This window comes from Rhinolophus sinicus, linkage group LG01 (genome assembly GCF_036562045.2).
Source record: "Rhinolophus sinicus isolate RSC01 linkage group LG01, ASM3656204v1, whole genome shotgun sequence".
Taxonomy (NCBI): Eukaryota; Metazoa; Chordata; class Mammalia; order Chiroptera; family Rhinolophidae; genus Rhinolophus; species Rhinolophus sinicus.
This window is the reverse complement of record NC_133751.1, coordinates 62934128-62943518: the sequence shown is the minus strand read 5'-3', so window position 1 is coordinate 62943518 and position 9391 is coordinate 62934128. Positions and strand designations below refer to the sequence as shown.

At 44.2% G+C, this 9391-nt stretch overlaps 1 protein-coding gene across 1 annotated transcript in view; it reads right to left on the bottom strand.

Annotated features, from left to right (window-relative positions):
- Nucleotides 1-340: 340 nt before the first annotated feature.
- The window catches only part of FSTL1 (follistatin like 1), a 56832-nt gene continuing 47781 nt past the window's right edge, over nucleotides 341-9391 (bottom strand). The window contains exons 8-11 of the mRNA XM_019729648.2: nucleotides 9053-9165; nucleotides 8632-8742; nucleotides 6166-6242; nucleotides 341-3021 (exon numbers count right to left, since the gene is read on the bottom strand). Of these exons, the coding sequence (XP_019585207.2) occupies nucleotides 2977-3021; nucleotides 6166-6242; nucleotides 8632-8742; nucleotides 9053-9165 (346 nt within the window). The 3' untranslated portion in view covers nucleotides 341-2976. The remainder of the gene's footprint in view (nucleotides 3022-6165; nucleotides 6243-8631; nucleotides 8743-9052; nucleotides 9166-9391) is intronic.

The following is a 9391-nucleotide window of genomic DNA, read 5'->3' as shown; positions in this document are numbered from 1 at the left end:
GCTTCTCATACAGGTTTAACTGCAGCCAGACTCACCCGCTGCCATTCCAGTCTCATAAGACCCAAGGGGGCTTTAGGAGTCATTTAGTTTGACCTCTTCCCAATACAGAAATGTTCTCTGACTTCTCATCACTTCCTACCCCAGACCCAGCATCTATCATTCTTTTAAATAAGCCTGTTCAATGAGTCCCTGAGTGAACCTTCCCTCCCAGCTGCAGTTAAGACTTTATTAGGAGAAATTCTTTAGGCCTCTTTTAAGGTTCCTGAAACCCAAATCCACTATTATGATGTAAAAGGCTAATGTTCTCACAGCTTTATTTAGAGGACAGAAACAATACAACTGTTACTTTAATTTCTTTATTTATCAATAGTATCCAAAAAAAAAAAAAGAATCAGGAGTTACAAAACAAGTTAAATGCAATATGGAAACCTACTCAATACATTTCCCAAACACATAGGCAACAGAAACCTGTTCAAACTGCTTCTTGAAATTTGACTATTTAAAAACATAAGTGTAAAGGAAAGACATTCAGACTGGTTCACATGGGCATATTAGCAGGTGGAGGAGCCCTGCTTTCCAAAAACAGTCATGGAATCCAGAGTCATGGCATGTGAGGTTTCCATGAACACTGGATCTTAACAGAGGCTGTAATTAATGTTTATAAAAGTGTATACTCACAGAGAAAGCCTAAGGAAGCTTGAAGTCTAATCTCTGTGCTTTTAGAAAGCTGGAGGAACTGAACCCAATTTAATCCTGTTAATTTGCTCTATGCAAAGCTCTATGCAAGACTCCCCAAACGAGGCTATTTAGCAGCTTCCCATGGATGGTCATCAGATCATGTGATTCTATGGTGCAGACAATAGCTTCCCTATTTACAGGAGGAATGCAGATTTGCCCTTGGGAATTCAGTGTTGCAGGGCAGGGTAACTCGTGGATGGCAACCACTGTCCTAAATGTAACTGACAGGGAGACAGTCTGGCTTCTTGCTTTAAACTGGTATTCTTGCCCTTTCTCCCAAAGTGTCCAAGGGCTGGCAAAACTCGATCAAGGGACTTCTCCAAGGCACTTGGACAAAGCGGCACATTTCAGACTGCACAAGTGGGGTTTGAAGAGAGCTTTTAAGTAGGATGACATACAAAATCTCAGAATTCTAAACAAAGTGGAATGTTCTCCTTTCAAAGGAGAACAAGGAAACTTGTTTAGAAGAAATTCCATTTTCAGCACAACTTTCTCAGAGTTGCCTGTGCAGTACAACCTACATAATTTCCCTCCAGTGGTCCGTAATATGCTTTCTGGAAACGAGATCTTATGTTAAGTTTTTAATGTTATTCCAAATGCATCTTAAATATGGCACTGAGTGGAGTTAACAATTACAGAGGCCAAAAGACACAGGACTAAGTGACTTCTCCCCAATCACAATTTTAAGATTCAATTTCCATTCCCCCCACCTCTTGAAATGTTAAACCTCCTTTGATCTCTAAAGGGAAAGCCATTACTGTTTCACAGAAGGTTAAAGAGGAAATGCAAACGTGAAGACAAAGTAGAGTGGTTCTCCTTCCCACTCTCCTCCTGGGCAGGCTCTACCCGAGAGGGCTCTGCATCACAGCACAACCTGAGGGGCCACTCAGACTGAGGCCAAATTTGGTCGTCTCATTTTTGGCTGTCTGACTCTTGTTAGAACAACAAAGTTTCATTTATCCTAAGGAGAAGAAGGAAATCACAGGAACGTGTCTCCTCTGGACCAGTGATCAGAACCACAGAATTCATAATTTATGAAATCGAAAAGTTAATGCATTCCTACCTGTTCACTGAGGAAACTGAGGCCCAGAAATAGGAAGAGAGAGGGACAAAGTCACTGTCCTAGTTAGTGGTGGATCAACGAGCATATTGATAGGCTGGGATATCGAAACCTCGCTTAGCTGCACTTGTCTCCATCCTTTGAAAGACTGATTTGCATGAACTTATCAGAATAAATGAAAACAAATTAGCTTTTTGGATCTTAAAAGCTTTGTATGGAGACACTTCTCTTCCTCACCTTCTGCCTGAGGCACCCGCTGCTCCTTTGGGCAAACTGCGGACCCACTGGAAGCCAGGGGGCCGAATTCTGGGCTGCAGTGAGTATGTGGCAGGATCGGGGAGTCTGGGTTTTAGCGGTCCCTGCACCAGGAAGAACCCCAAACTCTCCCACCTCTGAAATGGTAGGACCACTGAAAAATAATTACAAAAGCTTAATTTCTAGTCAAGAAAATAAAATATTAAAAACAACAATAATATAATGATAATAACTGAAGAATGAAGTCAACTCGCCAAAAGAAGTTTTACAGAAAAATAGCACCTTTGGTAAAAAGTATGTTTAAAATTTGGTTAGGTCTCTAAGGGGCTGAAAGTACACGAGTATCTGCATCATTTGGGGGCACCCTCCCAGAAACTCCATCAAGTCTGAGGGACACTGGGTCACTAGCGGGATGGCTGTGTATCTAGAGGCAATGGTTGGGGCCATGAGGCGAAGCACTGACCCTGGAGTTTGTTATGCTGATGGCAACAGAAAGGGCAGGAAGCAGAATGCATTCTTCCCCCCCTGAGCTTCCCAAACCCCTCCTCTCGGGTCAGCCTGCCAAGTTCTCTCTGGCATTGTCTGCACTTCCCGCAGCGAGCGTGTCTACAGCTGTGGTAGACTCAGAAGTGGCTCAGATCTGGGTTCGCTCCTCTCCCAACCCTGATGCAGTTTCCTTACTTGCCTCCAGCTCCCGAGCCCCATTTAAGGTTCTCTAGTAATGAAGGCTATGGCCCTTCCTCTCCTAGCCAGCCACCCCCATTTCCTTTATTGCAAAACAAATAGACAAAATAAGACTCGTTGCTATACAAGCAAATACTGGTGATTTGGCGATTGTAGCAGACACTTGCGTATACTGGACTCCGTGCTGAAATGGAAGAGAAGGTGCCGGGCTGCGGACACCGTTGCCAGATGTCTCCTCATTAGATGTCTTTGGTGCTCATTCTCTTGGACTTTTCAGCTGTTTCCTTTGAGGAGCAAGAGAAAATACGCATTGTGAAATAGTAAAAAAAAAAATCATTGGCATTTATCTAAACCTCAAAACTTTATATAGCGTTGACAGAATATGCTGAATATGAATATGCTGAATTTTAGTTCTATTTACTTGTCTGTCTCCTCCGAGGGTGGCGAACAACTTGAGGGCAAGGATCATGTCTTATTCAAGGTCGTGTGGGGGCTGTCACTGAATTAAGAGCTGACCTCATTGGCACTCCTACGACACAATCAGGTCAGACAGTATTATCCCCATTTTAAAGATGAAGAAAAGGATACTAAGCAGAAGTACTACAAGATGTCCTGAATCCAAGTCCAGGGAAGCGTTAAGAGCAGTAGGCTCTGGAGGCACAATGCCTGAGCTTGAATCGTGGCTGTGCTACTTTCTGGGGGACTTTGGGCATATTATGAAAACTTCTATAGCTCAATGTCTTCAACTACAAAATGAGGATAATAAAGTATCTCCCTCTTATAACAGCGGTACATTTCTCTAAAGAAGCCTTCTTCTTATGGCCAATAAGCACATGAGGAGATGTTCAACACCATCAGTCATGAGGGAAATGCAAATCAAAACTACAAGGAGATGCCACTTCACACCCACTAGGAAGGCGAAAAGAAAAAATAATGGACAATGACAAACGTTGGCCAGTCAGTGGAGAAATGGAGGATGTAAAATGGTACAGCCCCTTTGGAAAACCATCTGGCAGGTCCTCAAAAGATTAAACACTGAGTTACCATATGATCCAGCAATTCCACTCCTACGTAGGTATATATACTCAAGAGAAATGAAAACAAATGTTCGCACTAAAACTTCTACAAGAATGTTCATAACAGCATTATTCATCACAGCCCAAAAGTGGCAACAACCGATATATCCATCAGCTACTGAACAGATACACGACATGTGGTGTATCCGTACCACGGCAGGTTATTTAACCATAAAAAAGAATGAAGTACTGATTCATGCTCCGACAAGGATAAACCTTGACAACATTATGCTAAATGAAAGAAGTCAGACAGAAAACACTCTATATAGTATAACGCCACGTGTATGTGTCCAGAACAGGCCAATCTGTAGAATTAGAAAACAGATTTGTGGTTGCCAGGCGATGGGGGAGGAGAAAATGTAGAGGGACTTCTAATGGGCACAGGGTTTCTTTTTGGGATGATGAAAAAGTTCTGGAATTAGATAGTGCTGATGGCTGACAATCTTGTGAATATACTTAAAACCGTACACTTTAAAGGGGTGAATTTTATATGTGAATTACACCTCAATACAAAAAGTAAACAGTGCCTAGCGTGTAGCAGACACTGTTGGTGCCCCACGCATAGCCCCTTTTCTTTACCGCTTCAGCACACTGACATGGCTTCGTACTGTCAGTACCTGCATCTCTTTGCCTGAGGCTTTCTCTGGCTGCTGGAGCCTGCTCTGCCCACACATGTTGGCAGGCCAGAAATGCCAGGTAATTCATGTTTGCTGGTGGCAGCCCTCAGCCAATGTTTGACGGGAGTTGCTTCAGGAATACCCAGCTGCCTTCCCCCTCAGGCCTGGTGACTATTCCCAGAGTGCTGCAACACGACCAAGCTTCACTTGCCCATAGGGGTAACTCTCCTAGATACACACTCTTTATTGCTTCCTTCCCTTCCTGGGCTCACTTCCCAACTCCCCTTCTGGTGTTTCCTGGGATTGCCTCCCAAATAAACTATTTGTACTTAAGTCCTTGCCTTAGGGTCTGCTTCTGAGTGAACTCACAGAAGACAGAGACACTTAAAAATGATAGCTATTATAATTCATTCCCCACTGTCTACTCTGATCATACATACACCCTAGATGAAGGGAATTGCTATTAAGTTCTTTTTTCCTTTAATGGAGTTGTACTCATTTGGAGACTCAATGCTGCTGAAGTCTGGACAAACAAAAGGATAAGAGATTCTGCTTTTGCTTAAAAAAAAAATGACATGAGGTTTCTACACTATCAGTGACACTAATGACAAAATGCATGTAAAAATCAATAAATATGAGCAGTTATTATTTTTTTAGCAATTATTATTATTGTTTTAAATTTATTTTGGGGAACAGTGTGTTTTTCCAGGACCCATCATCTCCAAGTCAAGTCATTGTCCTTCAACGTAGTTGTGGAGGGCACAGCTTACAGGCCCATGTGGGAATCGAACTGGCAACCCTGTTGTTAAGAGCTCATGCTCTAACCAACTGAGCCATCCGGCCGCTCCACAATTATTAATATTAACAGTTCTTTATTTTCAACTCAAATATTTCATCTCAGTAGTTTAGCAGTTCTTTTCATGGTTATATTCCTTAAGAATTTCTACATCAGAGGAAACGCTTGTATTAACAGACCCAGTCTACGGAGAGGTGATTTAAAGCACAATATACTTTGTTAAGACTGTATGGTAAAACCGTGGAAAGATAGGCCCAGGAGTCCAGCATAGCCATGTTTTCTCTCCAGCCTCTTGGCACAATATATCAGTGGATTACTATTCTGCTTCTTTTCCACAAGAAGGCCTTCAACTTAATGACAGAGAACCCGAACAGAATTCTTATTTATTATTACCTTCTCAAGTCTCCAGGAAACAGAACGTCTAAGTTCCCAGTGTTTGTCAATCGCAGGCTGTCTTCTAGCCAGCCTAACATTTAACTTTCATCCTTTTTGCTATAGTCCAAATCCATTCATTTCAAGCTCATTGAGAGCCAGCTATATGCCAGGCCCTGTACTAAATGCAGTGAGCAAGCCATAGCACCTGCCCTCCAGGAGCTCATGGAGTTCAGGTCTGGGCACAGATCATGACAGGAAACAGTAACATTTCATTAGTTCGTGCTCATTTGCAAACCACTTCCAACCCATTTGCAAATCCTCCCCTGGCTGATTCTTACTTATAAAGCAATTTACCAAGTTGCAGCCTACATCTGCTGGGACCTGTGGGACCCTGCAAGGACCCTATCAGGGAGCATGGTTTGACACTATAGATGTATCATTCAGGAGCTATTGTATTGAACAGAGCACATCTCCTTGGTCTCCTGGGACATTAGGCAACATCTGACGGTGGAAGGCCCTGGTAGCCGCAGAGATACCTGAGACAGCATGGAGGCTGCAACTCACCTGGTGCTTTTGGAGCTCCTGGACATATCTGGTCATCTCCTCCTCTCTCTGGGTCTGGGCCCCTTTTTGATTCTTTCCTGCAAGAAGAACCAAGGCTCAGAGCAGTGGTGACTGAAGGAAGCTTGTTAGGGATCCCACCAATCTCTATCTACTGTCTAGGTTCTTAATCTCATCTCCCATTTAACTTGTGGGAGAGGTGCATCCAGCGCAACTGACAACCTCTAAAGTAACTCACTATAAACAAAGCAATCTACCCCCACTCTTCTCTGGCCTCTGTTCCTAGTGCCTTCAACTGCTCCAGCACATACATGCCAGGAGTTGGCTGTGCAGGAAGGGCCACGGAGAAAATATGGATCTTGACTCAGGAAGTTCTTCTGAGACAGTGATTCTCAACTTTTCATATACCCTCAAAACGTCCTGGAGAATGTTTCAAAATACAGTTTCTTAGATTCCACCTTCAGAGACTCTGATTTAATTATTGTGAGGGAGAGCCTGGGCACTAGGGTTTTGTAAAGGTTCTCTGGGTGGTTCTACTGTGCAGCCAGGCTTAATAACCACAGCATATTAGCAGTGTTTTCCAAACTGGAAAAAAAAAAATCATAGAATACTTCTTAAAAACCCAGCTTCCCATGCTGTTCTTTTGCAGATTCTGATTCAGTAGTTTAGGGATGGAGCCTGGGAATCTGCATGTTTATCAAGAATAGTGTTTGTTGTTAGGAAACACTGCTCAGCTAAGTCTTCCTGATTTCAGCATTCAGCTGCCCCTCACGCCAGCTCTGGCTCCAGCTGGCCTCACATCTTGATGCCCCTTCTTTGCATCATTGGGATTTATGATCTCAAACCAGACTTAACTTTCAGTTACTGACCTGAAAATGCCTTGGAATGCCTTCTGTAATGTCTTCTCAGACCCATGGCCCCCACACCAAGACGTGCTTAGGCCCGTGGGGGCACCACCATTGAGAATTCACTTTATACCCACGCAGGGCTCCGAACCTGGGCCATCCAGAGGAAACAGTCTAGTGCAGCATGGAAATGGGCATTGTCCCCTGGGGACAATCATTGGAATTTTGTCTGATGTATGTGATGGGGCTGATTGTCCAGATGATCAGAAATCATCACTTCACCAACTGCCTACATCCTAGAAATACATGGCTACCTTTACAAAGCCAGACCAGGAGCAGTTAGGTGTGGAGGAGCTACTGCAGGGAGTTTTGGGAAGAGAGTAGAGGATGCTTCCTGGCTAAGGCAGGTTGGGCACTGTTTTGAGATGTTCTTTCTTGGTTTCAGTAGCTACTGTGTCCTTGGCTTGGCTACCCTGGCTTAGTGTTGGCCTCTAGCTTCTAGGCATTTCTAGTCTCCTCCTGCTCTTCCACTTGCCTCTAGAGTTAGGTTGGTTTCCTGTCCTCCCACACGGAGAAGAGACTTGGTCCTGGGCAATAGGAGACTAGGGATCCCCTGGATAGTACAGACTTCCACCTGTTGGTACTGCCTTAGCTTCTTATCTAGATGCACCTCTTCCTGGGTCCTTGACCTCTGTCTCCAGTTACCAGCATACCTGACCTTGGACATCTTAGGACTACCCTGCTTTCCTGTCTCAGTTGACTTTAAGGTATAATTTTAGGTTCGGTCCATCTGGCGTAAATTTTGGGCTTGATTTCTTCCAACTGACCTTTTCTCCCAGACTGAGTGTGACCTGGTTACACCCTTCTCTGTCTTGCCTCCACTCTGAATGGTGCCTGTCTGTCCCCCCATCCCCATCCCCACCCCCCGGGCTTGGCTTTGATTCAAGAGTCCCTCTTGATCTTTGACATCATTGTAGCCCAGGACCCCAATGGGACCCTACTGGTCCCAACATACCACTGGGCTTCTGCACTGGCCCCCAAATTCTAACATCTCTATATCCCCAATCCACTCTGACCATGTCTTTATCTCAAATTTCTTTCTTTCCCTTTTTTCTTAGGATTACCCAATTCTGTTAGTTCAAAGAAGTTCTTTTCTTTTCTTTTTTTTTTTTTTTGCTGAGAATGGATGCATAGGAGGAGTCATTTTGTCTTTCAAACACCGGAGTCTTTTAGATACAGGGTTTTCCTAAGCTGTCATAAAGATTAAGTAAAGTGCTTAGAAGAGTGCCTGGTACATAGTTCTCACTAAATGTTTGCTTTCATTATTATTATTATGACTATTCCAATCTCACATCAACATTTGATCTTGTCCTGGGTCTTGAACCTCTTTTGTTCTAAGGCTCTGGAGTGATTTTCAAACTTTAGCACCTGCGACAAGTGATTCACCCTCAGTGCTGCTCCTGGGAGTGCAGACATTACAAGTTTGAGTCTGTCACTTTCTCCATAGGTTCCTTGCTCCCAGCCACCACCATCTTTTCTAGCATCCCCACCCTTCTCTCATGGTGATTTCATGAAGGAAGCTCTCTTCCTGCTGCCCCTTCTCTCTGCCCAATGCATGGCTCACCATCACAGGTCATGGCTGTGCAGACCCAGTTTCCGCAGGCACAGACACAGCGATTACAGTCCACCTCGGTCTCAGCTCCATCTGCATACGTTTCATCCTCCAGGGCACACTCTGTTGGGACCAGAAATAAGGGGCAACAGTTTAGAGTAAAGGTGGAATACAGCATCTTGGCTAGTCTGGGCACCTTACCCTTTTCCCCAGGCAAGATCTACCTTGCCTCAAAGGCACCATATCTGAGCAAATGCTACCATCCACCCAAAGATTTGGGGACCCGAACATCACCATCAAGATGATGGGCTGGGGCCTAATCTAGAATCATGGGAGGTAATTTTCTTAGCATGCTCTGGAGAGTTCCATCAATTTGGGCCCCCTCAAAATGCTCCTACTCCCTACAACTCCCTGTTTCTTAGGTTAAGCATACTCTTCTCCGGAGGGTTGAAGGACGGGTTGAGGCACTTGAGGAACTCTTGGAAGCTGAGTTTCCAGTCAGCATTTTCATCAGACAGTTCAATGAGAGCATCGACACAGAGTCCTCTGAAATAAAACACACGGAAATACGTCAGCCGGACCCCAGCTTCACTGCCAAAGAAAGGAAATAAGCATCAGAATCACACACACCTGGGGCCCTAAGTGAGAAAGTTTCTCTCTACATTGATCCCCCACAACCATCAACCATCCTGACTCCTGTAAGCATCCAACTTTTAGTTGTTATATCAGATGTCAGATCACTCAAGCTGTTCAAATGTTCCTCCCCAAATGA